At 42.1% G+C, this 18,687-nt stretch overlaps 1 protein-coding gene across 3 annotated transcripts in view; it reads left to right on the top strand.

Moving 5' to 3' along the window:
• SH3KBP1 (SH3 domain containing kinase binding protein 1) overlaps positions 1-18,687 on the top strand; it is a 338,970-nt gene that overhangs the window by 311,208 nt on the left and 9,075 nt on the right. For 2 of the 3 annotated variants that reach the window (XM_080909666.1, XM_080909668.1), the window contains 3 exons: positions 6,277-6,386; positions 9,647-9,775; positions 13,656-13,921. In XM_080909666.1, coding sequence (XP_080765792.1) covers positions 6,277-6,386; positions 9,647-9,775; positions 13,656-13,921 — 505 coding nt within the window. The remainder of the gene's footprint in view (positions 1-6,276; positions 6,387-9,646; positions 9,776-13,655; positions 13,922-18,687) is intronic. The other variant, XM_080909667.1, reaches the window with a different exon arrangement.

Here is an 18,687-nt window from a genome sequence, read left to right as displayed (position 1 = left end):
TCTTAATAAAGCTGTAATTTAAAATTATTATAATATTAAATTAGAGGACATGGCTTTTTCAGATCTTGTGTGGGCAGCTCTCAGCATCTGTCAGCCAACGATCATTTAGAATGAAATCAATTGGTCCAAAACTAAGCTGTTGATGTCAGATTGAGATATTGTTTGTATCAAACTATACAGCCATTTTTCAAATAGCATAATAGAAAATATGGAAGAGCTCCAACACAGGCTTGTGCATGAATAGAAATGAAAATTAAATTGTCCAGTTCTCTCTTGGTGATGGAAGAATCTCTGTTCTGATTGAATGAGAGATTATAGGCCACGAAGTTAAGTGCCATAACATTTACTTTTATTATTCCTCATACTGTAGCTCCCAACTCATGTTGAGATTTATTGTTACACTTCAATACAATCAGGAGATTTTCAGTTATTTTCCTTCTGAACCACATAGAAGTGGACCTCCAGATGTGAAGCAGCCTATGAACTAAGCCACTGAGCTGCAATGAATTGACTTCAAGCAATTATAATTCATTCCTTCCCAGTTGCTTGGCATCTTTGTTTTTGTTCCTTTCTGCTCAAGTCCAAGCAGGGAAGAGGTGTGTCACTCAGCTCTTAGACTGTGTGTAGCGTTTATTTAGCTTAAAGCAACCCCACCTTCTACCCACTGGTTGTGGGTTCATGGATTGGGAGAAACTGGCTCTTGCTTTCCTTTTGCATATACATATCTGAAGGGACCCGTGGCCCGAGGAGCAAATGGGTTTGTGCAGCTGAGTCATGTGAGCCTCACACCTGGATTATAAGTGCAAACACAGCAGCTAATCTGTTTCATCCTATGGATTCTGGACATGCAGATGCTAACGGCTACTCATTTTTCCATCGGTGGCTCAGATGCCACAGGTGTTTATTTGAGCTCTAAATTGGCCCCTGTTTGTAATTTGCACCGATTTTTCCATAGCCATCAAATGGCTGATATGTGGGGTGAGATTGGCTTCTGCCCACCATGTCTTATGATGTTCATTGCAGAGAAAGCATCATGCAATCCTTTGGGCTTGGTGTTTTCCCATCTAAGCCTTGTAAAACCAAGGAAGGGAGTTTAGATGGCCAGCCTTACTCTTAGATGTCTGTCCTCAAATCCTATTCTTTCATTAATAGTGTATGAAACCGTAATTCCACCTGTGTGGTAGAATCACACAACAACTCACTGTGGGGGAATCACCCCCTGAAGAGAATGGCTCAAATAATCCATTGCTATTCTCCTTCACTGTCCCCTCCTCTTCCCTCTCTTCCTTCTCACCCCCCCCCCCCTTCTCTCTCTGGAAAACATAGCTACCAAGCTTGTTTGTCAGAGTATTAAACAACCATTTACTGAACACTCATCCACAAGCCAGGAAAGATGTTAGGCCAGGGAAAACAGATAAAAGCCACAATAAGTCAACATAGAAAGTCAATGCAGGGTGCTAAGTACTGAGATGGGAGTCAAGTATTAGTGGGAGAGAACAGCTAATACAGGCCTCGAGGTACAGTCTGACCAGTTGAAAAGGGACCAAGTCATTGGTACTGAGCATCCACAACACAGAAGGAGGAGGCTAGGCAGATAATCCCAGGCCCTTTGTATGTTTCTCTCTGGTAGCAATATGTAGAATGGCAGAGGGCTTAAAGTGAAAGCTGCATTTACCAGGATTCCAGGCCAGAGTTCCAGCAGCCTTAATGATAAGTGAGGATACCAGGGGATGATGATGTGATCACTTTGAACCTTAGCAGACTTCCATTGTCAAGTGGGAAGCACCTTGGGCAGCAGCAGTAGTGAATAAACAGATCCCATGGATGAGCTACACAGCTCGATTACTGATGGCTGACCTGTCTCCAACTTTTGACTATTTTTCCTGTTTTCCAGTGGATGTGCTTTTAGGTCACCTGTGGTCACTGGGGCCATTCCTCTCATCCATGGAAAATGAGGCTACATGTTCTAATTGAGTTAAATAGGGCATGACTGAAGTTCATGGAAAATGTGCAGTTCCTGGTGCCACAAAAAGACTCAGTCCTTGCCAAGTTGACTCTATTGTGTCCAACATGAATCACCCGAGTATGTCCACAGAGGGGTTCCTCTTCCAGTTGTCTCAAAAGCCTCTTATCCTTTTGAAACTTAAAAAAAAAAAAAACCTCAGTGCTAGCCAGCTTAATTGTTTTAGACTAGCATATGATCATTTAAAACCTCTTTCATTAGGAAGAAAAATTTCTCAGCTAGGCTGAGAAAGCACATATCAAGTTTCAGCTTGATTCACTTCAAAACCGCCATGAAAATTGGGACATTTTCTTCACACCACAATGAGTTAGTCATGGAAATTCTTCCTTAATCACAGCTACCATGGCCACAGTCATGAGGAGCATACCCTGGGCCACTGAGAATTTACGTGACAATATTGAAGAGTGTGTCCCCTTCCCCATGAGAAAGCAGAAGTATGTGGCAATTCTCAGTCCGTGGAAACACGCCAAGATAACCTGAGGTTCCCTTTACATCAAGTAACCTCATCTCTGGGATATCTTTCTTTGTGGTAGTTTGGTTCAGTTAGTACTCAAAAGAAAATGCGTTATAAGCTAAAACTGTAGAAAATTAAACTTCGCTGAAATGTGCATTAAGAGGCTAAAAATGGCTCCCCATGAGGGACTCTGACCCTCCTCTTACTGATGAGTGACATAAACGAGGCAGACTTCTTGGCCATCTGTCATGGAGATGCTTGCTGAGTGTGGCTAGGTTCCAACATGCCTAGGTCTTTTTAGTACAAACCTCAGCCAATGGAGCTAAGAGAGCATCCAAGCTCCTTCCCTGCTGCCATGGCCCAGAATGCTCGCTGCCTTCTGCCCTTCAGCTGCCACACTGTGTCTCATTAAGAGCTCCCTCTAGAGTAGGAGTGTTCCTTGAAATAGTTAAGTCATTCATTTGCTCCTTCTAACCTCAACAGAAGATCAAGCATGCCCCCCCCCTTCTCGTGTCTCACAGTCCAAATGTAGGCAGTGGATGCCTTGCCACCAAGTCATTCTAAGAACATTAGCACCTGTTACATGAACATTTCCCCTGGGAAACATGAAAAAATATACTCTCCCTCAGATAGGGCATCAAAGGCATAACAGAGTATGAATCTGATAAAGTCCAACTTGGGACCGATGGGTTTATTGGCCTTCTACAGCATGAATGAGGGGTTACTTTAGGAGAGTGGATTACAGAAGCTGTACTGCCAGAATATCTTAACCTGCCATAGTTATGTAGATGGAGCCCTCCTTAATTAATCGTATGCTCTGTACATACTCTAGTACCTCCAGATATGAGGTTATATGTTATTAGGGCAGAATCCCATATAGTGGGCTGAGATGTACATGAGGACATAGCTGAAATCACAGTTGAGGGCCTTTTGACTCTCCAATCCCTTCATCCATGAAGGGATGAGATACTTTCTTAGCATGAACTATCTAGTGTGACCTCAAGCACCTGCAATAGAAATAGACGTTTCCTGGCATGAACTTAGTTGTGTCTGTATGCTCTGTCCGTCCCATGGTACGCCCAGAGTGGCCCATCTTCTGCTGTAGTTCCAGCATCCCTCTCCTATTCCGTTCTGCATGCTGCACTGCTGCACCTCTGCCTCCTGTTTCCAGCCCTAAGGGTGTCTGTCTGATCTGTTGTCAACTATTTGAGCCTGTAACCAAATGCTTTTGGCAAGAACTTCAACGTCTCTGTAGCTTTTGCTTGTCAGGCTAACACTCCTTCACCAGGTGCTAGAGGAGCCACTTTACTGATGACATTTACTCCCTACAGCTTGCCTTGGCAGGCTGTGTTCTCCCAGGGAATCCCCTGGAACAGCCCAGCATAGGAGGTAGGAACAGGAGCCTCAGTTAGCCTGCCAGACTAGCTGGATCTGTGATCTCCACATTTAGAGAGAGACCCTGTCTCAAGGAATAAGGTAGGAGGCCAACATTAGCTTGTCCTCCGTGTATATCTGCATCCCCCACACTCTCTTTCCTTCTCCCCCCTACCCATTCTCTCTCTACCTCCTCTGGTTTCTCTTCTCTTCTCCCCGCTCTCTCTTCTGATAAAAGAATTGTCTACAGGAATTAGCTCCATCTATCCAGCAGAGAACTGGAGTCAATTGGCCTTTAATTGTTCTTTAATCACTCCACCCTGCTCAGGTTTTGCCTCCAGAGCTTGTTTTGGTTTCCTGGACAGGGTGATGATGTACATCAGGCAGCTCCGTCCCTGGAGCTCCTAGCCAGGGCCCTTGGCAATGGCTTGGTCCTTGGAACTTTCAACAACCTTCTCTTTCACTCAGCATCTGCTCTTGTGTTTTGTTTCCTTGTTCTGCTCCCTGGGGCTTCCTCTGCCCTTCATTGTGCCTTCTTCCCTCCCCAGCCAGCCCTCACCCCTCACCAGCAAACCACCCTGTCTGAGGCCCCATTCCCTTTTTCCAGAGCAGCCCAGCATCTGCTTAGCTAACCTGCTGAAAGCATTGCACATAGAGTGTTTGTGTGCAGTTTTTCTATAATAGCAACAAATAGGAGGGGGGAACGATTTGAAGATGAATTATCCAACAGTAGGGAATAGAGTACATGATGAATTGCAGTACCAGCAAAAATTATATAAAGTATGAAGAATTTTTAGAGACATGACATCCAAGGTTAAGTGAAATAAGCAGAGTACAATATGATATATAACACGAGTTGTGATGTCTTATTTTCCAAAAGCCTGGAGGAAAATATACTGAAAAACTAACAGTGCTTGTCTCAATGTGGTGAGATTATCATTGACTTTCTTTTTTCTTTACTCACAATTTCACATAAAAAGATGTGTGAAACATGTATTGCTTTTGTATCTGGAGAAAACCTGATTTTAAAAAGATGATTTGATATGTTAATGTCACATAATGGCATTTTTCACATCAATCCAACAGTGTAATAGGGAATTTCTATTTCAGACAACACATACTTCACAGTTAAGTCCTGTGGCAGAGCCCAGAGAGGCACCTGTTAAGATACTCAGATTACTTAAAGGGAAGGCTTCTGAGACGGGCCAGCCCAGCCAGGCAGCTCTGGACAAGTATGTCCTAGCAGTGTAGATCTGTGCCCTACCCGAACCCAGCCCAGGATTCTCCTGGCTCTTTGCTGAGTTAGCAGGAGAAGCAAGACCTTCTATGAGCTCCTCTCAGATGTTAGATGTTGTTGGGCTCCTGACTAACCTCAAAGCTCTGCTGATAAGTTCTCTTTTTATGATCCTTGAAGGTGTTCCTTCCCACTGCTCATTCCTCTGAGCCTCTCATTTCTATCATACCTGGCTTGGAAATCCCAGAAGGCTATAAAATACCGGAACCTTTTGCCCTGGTCACTTACTAACTGTATCAAAGTCAAGGCAGAGGCCTTCCTCCTGACACATGTGACTTTCCATTTGTCTGATTGTCCACTACTACAATATAAGCACATTTGCTGGTGTCATCTTAGCAACTCTAACCCTGTGTGGCACAGAGGAGTTGTTCAGTAATGGCTGTTTGGGGTGATGGTACATGTCAATAATTCCAGTGCTGCAGAGGCTCAGGCAGGAATAGTTCGAGTCAAAGAGTGGAACTTATTTTTTTAATTAGTATATTTAAGATGTTTAAATATTGAATGAATGGGTGGACAGGAAAATGACTGCTGAAGATAATATCATCACTGAATCATGATTCTAGAAACAGAACAGAGTGAGACTCTGAGTTATCTGAGCCTGATCTCCTTGCTTAGGAGCCTCATTTAACAGGGTTGACACCTGATGACTTAGCTATTGTGGTCCAAACAGATGAGGCAGCTCTGACATCTTGTCTTCTAGAATCAACAGCAACCAGCATTCACAGCCATGGCTGTTAGGCCTTGTGGCAACTGTCTTTTGTATTGAGACTTCAAGACTGTTCTATCTACTAAAATGGTTAGATCTGTGAAAGAGAGACAAATCCTCCTTTAATTCCTGTTCTGTAGCTTTTGAAAGATTTATGAGTGCGACTCTTAAAGGGAAAAAAAAAAGGCAAGAGCTGTTTTTCTCTTGCTTGCTAGCATACTAAGCTTGCTAAGCTGAGAGAAAATTGTAATTGCATTCTGAGTCCTTTATTGAATGACCCAAGGGTATTAATGGCCTTCATAAAAGACAAAACATACTCCAGATTGACAGGACGCTTATTAAGAGAAAGAAGAGAATATAACATACTATAGGAGCCCTTTGTCTTTCTTATTTTATTTTTAAAAACCTGTTTCATTTTGTTTTAGACCTAGAAGGTTTTGACTCCGTGATATCATCTACTGAGAAACTCAGCCACCCAACGACAAGCAGACCAAAAGCTACAGGGAGACGGCCTCCGTCTCAGTCGCTCACATCTGTAAGTGTGTCTTTACTTCTCTGTGGCTGAAAGGCAAAAAGGACTGGAGATTCTGGCTAAGGACTCTTCTGCAAGCAGATGATGGGAGACACCCCAGAAGAGGGGAAAGGAGGAGGCCACAAGATAAACTGCCAACTATAAATACTTGGAGAATCTTTTGGAAGCAGGCAGTATTGCTTTCTGTTTGCTCTTTGTGTTTCTGACGGCAAGGTGACACTGCCTATTCCCTGCTTTTCCTTCTGTATCTTTCTAAACCAGTTACTGTTTGAACCCATCATAAAATTGGCAAGCAAAATATAGAAAAAGAGACTGAGCCTTACTTGGTCTATTAAAAAGACAAAGCTTTACTCAATGAAGGTCTGCTACTATGCACTGCGAGATCCCCCCATCTGCCTATATAAGTAGCCTTTGTCTTCCCAAACCCCATTATCAGCATGCCTACAGAGAACCCCAGGCAGACCTCCAAGAGGTTGTATTTACCCTTATAAAATACATGGTTTATAGGAGAGACCACTGAGAACACTCAGTGGTGACCCACAGATGGTTGTTTGTATTTGGGTAGTTTTAAATAACTTTTTTATTACAAACCTGCTAAATTTGTTGTACCAAACTTGAGCAAAGTGATGCAGAAGGGAGAAAGTAAATTTCCTGTAGTCCTGCCACAAGAACAAAGAGCCATTGTAACCTCTTGCTGTATATCCTTCACTTTTTCAAAACTTTTATTTTTTTGTTCAAAACTTGGATCATGTAATGCACATTATTTTGGATTAGCTGCCCATTCTCCCCAATCATTACCAACTCTCCACATACTCAGTGACTCCCTACTGTTCTCCAGTGTGAGTATGAGAGTTTATTGAGTGATTGTACTATTATTGGGTTTTGATGGTGATTCCAAGTCTTTGTTATAAGCTATACTGATGTGAGTGTATGTGGGAAAACCAAAACAAAACAACAAAGCTTAACGATGTTATGTTCAAGTTTTCTGAGTGTTGTCTGAGTTGCAAACTTCCCCTCCACAAGCAGTCTGTATGTTTCTACAGATCATCTGTCTACTGATCATCCATCAGTCTGTCTGTCACATTACCTTATTCCTTGCAGTTCTAAGGCCTTATAATCTCCCTCCAGATATACCAAGGGATTTAACCATTTGCAGATTTCTCAAGTTGCTTCTCTTTTTACTCCATCACTAATTTCACCTGTGCTTTTGGCATGGGGGTGGGGGTATGCCACTTCCATTGAGCTCTTCTCTCTCCTATCTATGGAGTCTGGAAGCATGGCTTGAGTTATTGTCCCATTTTTCTTCCTTGTGTGAACCATACCCAACTTTGTATTGATACACTTTTTTTGAGATAAAGACTTGAAGAAGTGGCTTCCTTAAATTCTTTTAGAATTCTGTGGCAACTTGCCTTCTTTTATTTCTCCTGTGCTCACTAGACCCACCCCAACATTCACATTTACACCCAACCTATCCAATTGCTTCTTGGTATGTTTACATTCCTATTATTCAATTCTACCACTTGTGTCTCTATAAATCCTTCATCACTTTTGTTTTCCTTCCTAGTTTTTTTTTTTTTTTTTTTTATAAATCTTTTAAGGTATAAGAAGCCTTGTGTCTTTCCGGAATTAAAATTAAATATTAAGTGGTTCAAATTATTCCCCTTTTGTTCATATCTCCTGTGTTGAAAGATCTGTGTATTATTTTAGAGACCATCTTCACCCTACTTTTAGTAGTTTACTTTCTTGGTCAACATATATTCATAGACATTGATTTTCCTGGGGACAGGACATTGTGCTAGGTGCAAAGGATGCACGTGGTAATAAGAAGCCTTCAAGAAGCTTATTTTGGTGACTTAAAGCCTGACATCTTATGGAGATTGGTTTTATTTGGTGAACAGTGAGCAGATCTTTGTGTTTCGTTCCTATCCATTCCCATTGGATGCACACCCAGAATTTCTTGTTCACTCTTAAAAGCAGCACCTGTGGGGTTTTCATAACAAATTGGATTAGTGGGTAAGGACAGATTCCTCAAAGGCTGGTAGGGGAGTAATTGAAGAAGCATTAGTTATGGTTCCCTGGCCTGGGTGCTTTCTAATAGAAGATTGTTATGTTTAGAAACCCTAAAGAGCAGGCGCATGCAACATGGGTTGTATAGAAGGAAACTTTTTGAATCTCGAAGGGATCTGTATATTGCATAGTAGTTGAGTAGGTAAGCCAGGATTAATAAGAATGCTTAGTGTGGTAGGCCATATTTTTGGTAATTGGATTTTCAGATTAAGTGAAGCTAAACCTTGACTCAACAACTCCCCCCACTTTTAAGTTTTTAGTAAACAGGATAAAAGGGAAAATTTTTGAGCATAATTTTTTATTTTCAAACAACCCTTATCTACCCCAGGGTAGAAAGCAAAGCTGAATTTGAGTTTGTTCTAATGTATTTCTAGAAGGCTCTTCATTTTAAAAAGAATCCTTGTAACAGGGACTCTTGGTTTCATTTGTTTTGTTCTAAATTTGAGACGTTGTAGCAAAGGAATCACTTGTGACCAAGAGAATTCTGATGAGTTGCTCCCCATTCATTCAGCTTGTTGGTTTTTGCAGTGATTTCACACTGAGGCAGAAAGGGCAGGGGCATTGAATATTATCCAATAGTACTAACTGCTTTTCTGTAAATAAAGAGACCTTAGCAAATACACACCAGAATGGGTATTTACTGTCCATAGTAATGAGAGCAGAGATTAGTAGCAAATTCCAAAGGAGAGGTGAGCTTACGCTACTTGGTGGGGCTATGCTCTTTACTCTTGGTCCCCGGCCTCTAGAAATGGCCTCCTATCAGATGTATCCTTCTAGACACTTCAGTTTGTACCATGCGTAGAGTCAAGGAATTGTAAAGATACAGAGGGGGGTGAAGTAGAGGAGGATTCCAGGCAGTCTCTTATTGGTCATGGGTTATTTCCTACCACACTGCTAGCCCCAAAAGAGCTGGGACCACTTATGGCATGTCATCATTGAGCCTGCATTATCAGAGATTGATGGGCATCTGGGGCAGCTTCTACTTTAGCTTCTTGTGGCTTGGTCCAAGATCTGCTGCTAGGTAGCCATATGGTGATCTGTTGTAAGAAGATAACAGCATACTTTCTGCCTCACAGGGTTATAGAGACAGATCAAATAGAAGTGATGAGTGCTTTGAGAAGCTAACATCACATAAACAAAGCTGTGTCAGCTAAGGTATGATTCTCACGAAGGCATTTTCTTTTGGCTTTATCCAGTCTTCCCTTTCAAGCCCCGATATCTTTGACTCCCCAAGTCCCGAAGAAGATAAAGAGGAACAAATTTCGCTTGCGCACAGAGGAATAGACGTGTCAAAGAAGACTTCCAAGACTGTTACAATATCCCAAGTGAGTGACCAGCCAGGGTGAAGTGTCCCTACCCTTCTACGGGTATACTAACAATGGGTTAGAAACCAAGCCAGGTAGATAAACAGACAATGGGTATGGATTTTTGTTATTCTTTAGTGACAGTGATTACTGTAGTCATCAGAATTCCTAAGACATGTTGCAAAGTCTCTAAGTTGTGCACACAGGTGGTTTTTTTTCCAGTTTCTCTTATAGTCAGCTTCTTCATCCTGTCTCCTGATCAACTAAAAACCAGTGTATCTAGACAGACTACATTACATCCTGTGCTCTCTGCTCATAGACCTTACCTTTTATATTCAAAACTGGCCATTTTAAAAAAAAATTTATACTTACATTATCTCTTAAGGAAAAGTTGACTTGGATTCATGCTCTAGAATAAATTTATACTTCAAAACATTTTAATTTCATTCAGTGCCCAAGGAATGATTAAAACTGATTTAATCTACTTGTTTCTGAGAAACAAAGAAAATATTGTTGTGATAGCGAGCACCCACAGTCCTACCTTCTCAGGAGGTTGAGGAATCACTTGTTTTGAGGAGTTTGAGCCTGGATAACATAGTGAGTGGATGTTCTCTGTCTCAAGAAAGAAAGAGATGCAGAGAGACTCATGTACACAGGGATTAGAGGGTAGAGACAGAAACGCCAAAGGAGAGAAGTGGGTGACAAGCAGAAGTGTGTGCCAGTGGAAGAACAGTTGCCTAGCATGTGCAAGGTCCTGGGTGAGGTCCCACCACAAAAAGAGCATTGTTTATCTACTGCATTTAGTTTTGAAGAGGAAGAATCCTATACACACTCAGATCTTCCTAGAAATAAATGACAACTTTAAAATTCCATCTTCTACTAAGAAAACCATCAAGTCGGATTGTTTTCTTGGAACATTAGCAACATTTTAACATCTAGCAGCACAGAACAGTAGTCATTTGAAGCAGTTGTCAGCACAAAGAAATCAAAGGTTGGATGAGATGTTTTTTCTCCTCATAGATTTGAGTGTTTGCATTACGGATTTTCTTGAAAATTTGACACGGTAAGCAGAACATGATCCTATAAAACATATCAATTTTAATTACCCACAAACCAAGGCGGTCTTCCTTTTCAAAGGATTCTGTTTACTGAAATTGGATTCAGGCCAGTTTTATTGTTTGGTTTTCTGATGGCCATAGGCATAACTTCAGTTTCCCATTCTCAGACACCCCAAAGATGTCTCTACAGTGACACCTACTGGCGAATAGTGATTTTTCAAGTTTCTGATCTCCAGGGTCTATTCCATTAGCCTATTTCAGTTCCCTGGAGTTGTCAGGTTGTATATTTCATTCCTTCAGGACATTCCACTTGAACTAATTTGATCAAGGGGTGTGGTGACCTAGACTATGTGAGGGACTAAAAGCATACTTGTTAGCTGCAGTGGGCTAGTCTGAGAGATCTTCAGACAGAAAATGGTGAAATAAGTATTGATCTAAAAAGTACCCTGAAGCTAGTGTTATGGGCCCTGGTGGCTCATGAGAGGTAAGATAGAACGAACAATGCAAGAAGGCATGGGTCCTGAGGTATGTAATATAATCAGCAAAGTGAACAAGAGAGGATCACAGATCTTTGAGCTCCGTCAGCCACATTCACAGTGCTGTACTGAGGATCCAACTGGTAAAGGGGGAACTGAATGTCAGTCCTGCTGGTGATTAGTTCTAAGACTCTGGGAGTTTGCCCTATAGACCTCAGTTTCTTGCTTGGTTCAATGTATGTGACAGCTGATCAGTTTACTTTGTAAGCTGATGTCCATGGTGGGATCAGAGCTCTGTAAATGTCAGATCTCCCACCCTGCAACCTACCCCCTCCCTAGTAGAACTCTTACTAACAACGAAGCCTAGGCTGGCTGACAGGGTTCTCTCCCTGGCAGCAGAGAATGCTTTTCCTCAATGGTAACTTGGCAGAGAAAAGGCTAACAGAGAGACTAGGAACGATTGCCCATCTGCTTTTGGCATGCTTTGCCCAGTCTTTGCCTCTAGTGCAGCCTGAATCTAGACTCTACCTCCTTGCTGCCGTGCCAGCTGAACCCCTTCTTGGCACTTTCCCTGGGATGGCCGGCTGAGCGCCTGCTGCTGGAGGAAATCCCATGGTCCCTGGGCCAAGCTTCACCACCAGCCCTGTTTTCCACCCGGTCACTCACCTTCTCTGCTCCCAAAGTCCCGTCCCACTGTATTGCCTCCTCTACACCTAGCCATCCACATGGGCACTTGCATTCCATCTCTCCCAAGACTGATTCCCAGTTCCTGTCTTCCTCTGAACACTTCTTCGTCTTCAGCCTGTTCACCTCCCCTAACATCTCCCATCTAACATCAGCTCCTTTCCATCCTGTCTCCTCATGAAGCTGCTGCATGCATCCACAAGCCCGCTCCTCCATCTCTCAGCCTCAGCCACATCTGCGGAAAGAATCTTGACTTTGTCAGCCACATCGCTCAGTTGTCATCCATCAACTGGCTTCTCACCTTTGGGTCACTGTCTCCATGCTTGTCCTACCAAATAGGTTCGCTCAGCCCCATTTGACGAACTTGTCCAGCCTTTCTTTTCCTCTGGGGATTTCTATCAGCTCAGCCCTTCCACTGGTTTTTCTTCATTCTCTCCCTCACTACTTCTTCCCAATTGTCAAGAGCTCTCTCCCTTCTTTTCTTGCCTCATTGACTTAGAATTAATCTTCTCATCTCTCTTACCCACACTATGACCTCCATTTTCTTTGGCCAATCTTATATTAGTTACTTGCTCTGCCTACTAGGTATACCCTCTCAGCTATCCCTAAGGTTCCTAAAATTCAAAACCAAAATGACACTCTGGGCTCACCTCAATGAAAGGTACCGACTTTCTTGCCTTCTTCCCTCCCCTCCTATGATCCTGTGTTTTATCCCTGTCTCTCTCTGTGTCTCTCTCTGTCTCTACCCCCTCCCTCCCCTTCTTTTTCTATAGTCTGTCTAGGCCCTCATCTCCTTGACAGTGGGTAGTGTGATCTATGAGGGCAGAAACAACTTTGACATTACCCAGTTCCCACTCCAGTACCAGGAGTAATACCTAATGGCCTTTGCTAGCTTGGACCTGCCTTACCCACATGTCTCAAAATAGTCTTCATTCTAGGTCACCACCAGTTTCTAGTTTTCACTGTGTCAGAGTCTCAGAAGTTCTGTCTAACTCCAGGCTTGCCAACTCTCAGGCCTTTTTACCCACCACAGCAACCATGAGCAGGGTGTACAGCCATTTGCACCTTCTCTCCTCACTGCCAGCCTAACTTTCTCCTCCTCCCTTTATCTGAGGGGTGGTTCCCACTGTGTTTTGCTTCCTGGTCTCAAGGCCATTTTCTAGGTTCTCCGCCCCTCCTCCCTCCTCCAGTTGCTTTTCTCCTATAGTATCTTCCCTCTGAGAAGAGGGGACCATTGGCTGCTCGCTTCTTCCATCCTGCGATGTGGATGCTTAGATGTGTTTCTGGGACTCTCTGTGCTTCCTCCCTCTTGTGCAGTCTGCCTCCTGTGCTGCAGTGTATTGCTTGTCTGTCTGCCAGCGCCCCCAGTGAGTTCTAAGGTCCTAAGTACCATGCAAATGTCTTGCTTACTTCAGGGTTTGTAGGACCTGGCAAGCTGTTTTGCATCTCTGTGTCTATCTAGAAAGAAGACGAAATTTAAAATACAGACAGGTAGCCCTTGGTCAGGGGTTTGTCTGAACCAAGTTGGCCATAGATGGCTTGTGAGTGAGGGAATAAATGATTAGAGTGTGTGGAGACAGGTGTGGGATTGGCCATAAAAGGAAGGTTTGACTTACCAGGACAGGGAGGCAATCCCTGCACAGATCCCTGGCTCTGAAGCCTCTCCACCTTCCCTTTTCACAGGTGTCTGATAACAAGACATCCCTGCCACCCAAGCCAGGGATCATGGCAGCTGCCAGCAGTGGGCCAGCCTCTCTCTCTTCGGTGGTATCCTCCCCCATGTCATCCTCTTTGGGAACAGCTGGACGAGCCACTTCTCCATCTCTGTTCAGCACAGAAGGAAAACCAAAGATGGAGCCTGCAGTGAGCAGCCAGGCTGCTATCGAGGAGCTTAAGATGCAAGTCCGTGAGCTGAGGACCATCATTGAGACCATGAAGGACCAGCAGAAGTGAGTGCCAGGGACACTTTACAGCTGTTTCCAGGTGGCTCTCCATTGGGTAACCATAGCCTAGTTCTGAAAGCTGGGATTTTTTTCTGCCTGGAGGGTGGACTAGGCCATCTGATTGGTAATGGCAGAAGTGCTGGAAGTGGGTATTGACTGCAGATCCCTGGCTCTGAAGCTTCTCCACCTTCTCTTTTCATAGGTGTCTGATAACAAGACATCCCTGCCACCCAAACCCTGTGTGTGTGTGTGTGTGTGTGTGTGTGTGTGTTTTCAGCCTACAGTGTACCAAAGAGCACAGTATACAGTGATAAATCAGTTGCCAGGACAGTCTCAGTAGTCTGCTAAAAAGATAATAAAAATCCATAGACTGTATAATATTTCTATGTCAATCAGCTTCTTCAAAACCTCCAGTTATAGTTAGTGTGTGAGTGTGTAGTGAACAGAGGATAGAGGATAATTTTCAGGAGTTGGTCCTGTCCTCCCATAGTGTGAGGTCCCAGGGATTGAACTCAGGTTATCAGGCTTAGCAATAAACACTTTTACCTGCTTAGCCATCTCGCTAGCTTTTTATCACTGTGGCAGAATTTTGAGAAAAAAATCAACGTTTTAAAAGGGAAGGCTTGCAGCTTAGAGAGACAGCTCAGACACTATGTTTCGCTTCCACTTGTTTCGCTTCCAGAAGACAAGGGTTTGATTTCCCAGCAACCACATAGCAGCTCACAATTGTGTCTAACTCCAATTTCAAGGGATCTAATGTCCCCTCTGGCCTATGTGGCACCAATCATGTATGTGCTACACACACATCAAGCATACCAATACTCATACATACAAAATAAAAGCAAAATAGAAAAGGAAGTGGGTCCCTTTCCAGCTCAAAGAGAGGGCCGGATCTTCGCCACCAAGACTCAGGATCTACCCACAAAAGGCTGAGCTCCCAGAGAACAGCCTCACAAGTGTTCTTCTACCTGAGCCAAAGGAAAGCCTGACACACAAGCCCACTGGCTATCCGAGAAAGGAACGCTGGGAGTACTCGGAGAGCAGGGAATGTGGTGCTCTCTGAAAAAAGGGCCATTTTTTTCCTTTTTGGCCCAGAGAGAAGTCCAGGTGTCCTCCATCAGGACTCAGGACCTGCAGGCAGAAGGCTGAGCTCCCAGAAAAGCCTCACAAGAGCTCTCATACCTGAGACCATGGAGACAGAACCTAGTCACTGCCATCAGAACTCACTACCTGTCTGCAAAGAGCTGAAGACTCAGAAGCAATCTTCCTCCTGAGCCCATGGAACCTTAGACCCACAGGAGACACAGGCTCCAGTCAGAGACAACAAGATCATCTATAAACCCAGATAACAAGATGGCAAGAGGAAAGCTTGAGAATGCAACCAATGGAAACCAAGACAACCTGGTAACATCAAAACCCAGTTCTACCACCACAGCAAGTAGCAGATATCCCCAAACACCAGATAAACAAGATTTAGACTTAAAATCATACTTCATGATGATGATGGAGATCTTTGAGAAGCGCATGAATAACTCCCCTTAAACAATTACAGGAGAACCAGGAGAAATCACTCAAAGAACTACAGGAAAACACAACCAAACAGGTGAAGAAATTGATAATGGAAATAGAAACAATAAAGAAATCACAGAAAGACAACCCTGGAGATAGAAAACCTAAGAAAGAAATCAGGAGTCATAGATGCAAGCATCACCAACAGACTACAAGAGATGGAAGAGAGAATCTCAGAGGCAGAAGACAACATAGAAAACAGACACAACAATCAGAGAAAATGCAAAAATCAAAAAAAGCTCCTGACCCAAAATGTCCAGGAGATCCAGGACACAATGAGAAGACCAAACCTAAGGATAATAGGTGTAGAAGAGGGTGAAGAATACCAACTAAAAGCCCCAATGAATATCTTCAACAAAACATACAAAAAAAATTTCCCTAACATTAGGAATGAGATGACCATGAGCATAAAAGAAGCCTACAGAACCCCAAATAGATGAGACCAGAAAAGAAACTCCTCCCAACACATAATAGTCAAAACAATAAATATTCAAAACAAAGAAATAATAGTAAAAGCAGTAAAGGAAAAAGGATAAGTAACATATTAAGGCAGACCGATCAGAGTTACACCAGACTTCTCAACAGAGACTATGTAAGTTGGAAGATTCTGGAAAGACATCATACAGACCCCAAGAGAACACAAATGTCAGCCCAGGCTACTATACCCAGCAAAACTCTCAATCACCATAAATAGAGAGACTAAGATATTCCAGGAAAAAACTAAATTTACACACTATCTGAACACAAATCCAGCCCTACAAAGCATAATAGATAGGAAACCAAGAACAAGGAGGGAAACTACATCCTAGAAAAAGCAAGAAAATAACTAAGCAAGAAAACCAAAAGAAGAAATGCACACAGACATAATTCTACCACTAAAAGCAAAAATAGCAGGAAACAGCAACCACTATTCCTTAATATCTGTTAACATAAATGGACTCAATTCCCCAATGAAGAGACAGACTATCAGACTGGATACGTAATAGGATCCAGCATTTTGCTACATACATGAAACTCATCTCAGAGAGTAAAAGGCTGGGAGATAAAAAAAAAAAAAAAAACCTTCCAAGCAAATGGTCCCAAGAAACAAGCTGGAGTAGCCATTCTCATATTGAATAAATTAGATTTTCAACCAAACGTTATCAAAAAAGATAAGAAAGGACACTTTTTACACATCACAGGAAAAATCTATCAAGATGAACTCTCAATCCTGAACATCTATGCTCCTAATACAAGGGCATCCACATGCCTTAAAAAAAAAAAAAAAAAAAAAAAAAAAAAAAAAAAAAAAAAAAACCTTACTAATGCTCAAAGAATATATTGCACTACACACAATAATAGTGGGAGACTTCAACCCCCCACTCTCATCAATGGACAGATCATGGAAGAAGAAATTGAACAGAGACACGGTGTAACTAGCAGACGTTATGAACCAATTGGAATTAACAGACATCTACTGACCATTTCATCCTAAAACAAAAGAATATACCTTCTTCTCAGCACCGCATGGTATCTTCTCCAAAATTGACCATATAGTCGGTCACAAAACAAGTTTCAACATTTATAAGAAGATTGAAATAATCCCATGTATCCTATCAGATCACCATGGATTAAGGCTGGTCTTTAATAACAACAAAGACAATATAAAACCCACATACACATGGAAACTGATCAGTGCGCTAGTCAATGCTAACATGGTCAAAGAAAAAATAAAGAAAGAAATTAAAGATTTTTTAGAATTTAATGAAAATGAAAGCACAACATACCCAAATCTATGAGATGCAATGAAAGCAGTACTGAGAGGAAACCTCATAGCTCTGAGTGCCTCCAAAATGAAACTGGAGAGAGCATACACTAGCAGCTTGACAGCACAGCTGAAAGCTCTAGAATAAAAAGAAGCAGATATATCCAAGCGGAGTAGATGGCAGGAAATAATCAAACTCAGAGCAGAAACAAACCAAGTAGAAACAAAACGAATCAACAAAATACAAAGAATCAACAAAACCAGGAGCTGGATCTTTGAGAAAATCAACAAGATCGATAAATCCTTAGCCAGACTAACTATTGGGCAAAGAGAGAGTATCCAAATTAACAAAATCAGAAATGAAAGTGGAGACATAACAACTGAAACTGAGGAAATTCAAGAAAGCATCAGATCCTACTTCAAAAGCTTATATTCAACAAAACTGGAAAATCTGAAGGAAATGGACAACTTTCTAGACAGATACCAGATACCAAAGTTAAATCAGGATCAGATAAACCATCTAAACCATCCCATAACACCTAAAGAAATAGAAGCAGTCATCAAAGGACTCCCAAACAAAAAAAAGCCCAGAACCAAATGGGTTTAGTGAAGAATTGTATCAGACTTATAGAAGACCTAATACCAATGGTTTCCAAACTATTCCACAGAATAGAGTCAGATGGAACACTGTTCAACTCGTTCTCTGAAGCCACAATTGCACTCATACCTAAACCACACAAAGACCCTACAAAGAAAGAGAACTTCAGACCAATTTGCCTTATGAACGTTGATGCAAAATTTCAATAAAAGTCTTGCAAACCAAATCCAAGAACACATCAAAACAATGATTCACCATAATTAAGTAGGCTTCATCCCAGGGATGCAGGAATGGTTCAATATATGGAAATCCATCAACGTAATCCACCATATAAACAAACTCAAAGAAAAAAAGCACATGATCATCTCACTAGATGCTGATAAAGCATTTGACAAAATTCAATACCACTTCATGTTAAAAGTTTTGGAAAGAGCAGGAATCCAAGTTCTATACCTAAACATAGTAAAAGCAATATACAGCTAACCAATAGCCAACATCAAACTAAATTGTGAGAAACTTGAAGCAGTCCCACTAAAATTAGGGACTAGACAAGGCTGCTCACTCTCCCCCTACCTATTTAATATAGTACTGGAAGTCCTGGCCAGAGCAATTAGACAACAAAAAGAAGTCAAAGAGATGCAAATTGGAAAGGAAAAGGTCAAAATATCACTTTGCCGATGATATGATAGTATACTTTAGTTACCCCAAAAATTCCACCAGAGAACTACAGATGATAAACAACTTCAACAAAGTGGCTGGTTATAAAATTAACTCCAAACAAGTAAGCATCCTTTCTCTACTCAAAAAATAAACAGGCTGAGAAAGAAATTAGGGAAACAGCCTTCACAATAGTCACAAACA

Source organism: Micromys minutus, assembly GCF_963924665.1.
Source record: "Micromys minutus genome assembly, chromosome: X".
NCBI classification, from domain to species: domain Eukaryota; kingdom Metazoa; phylum Chordata; class Mammalia; order Rodentia; family Muridae; genus Micromys; species Micromys minutus.
Note: the sequence above shows the minus strand (reverse complement) of the source record. Positions and strands in the feature narration are given on the sequence as shown.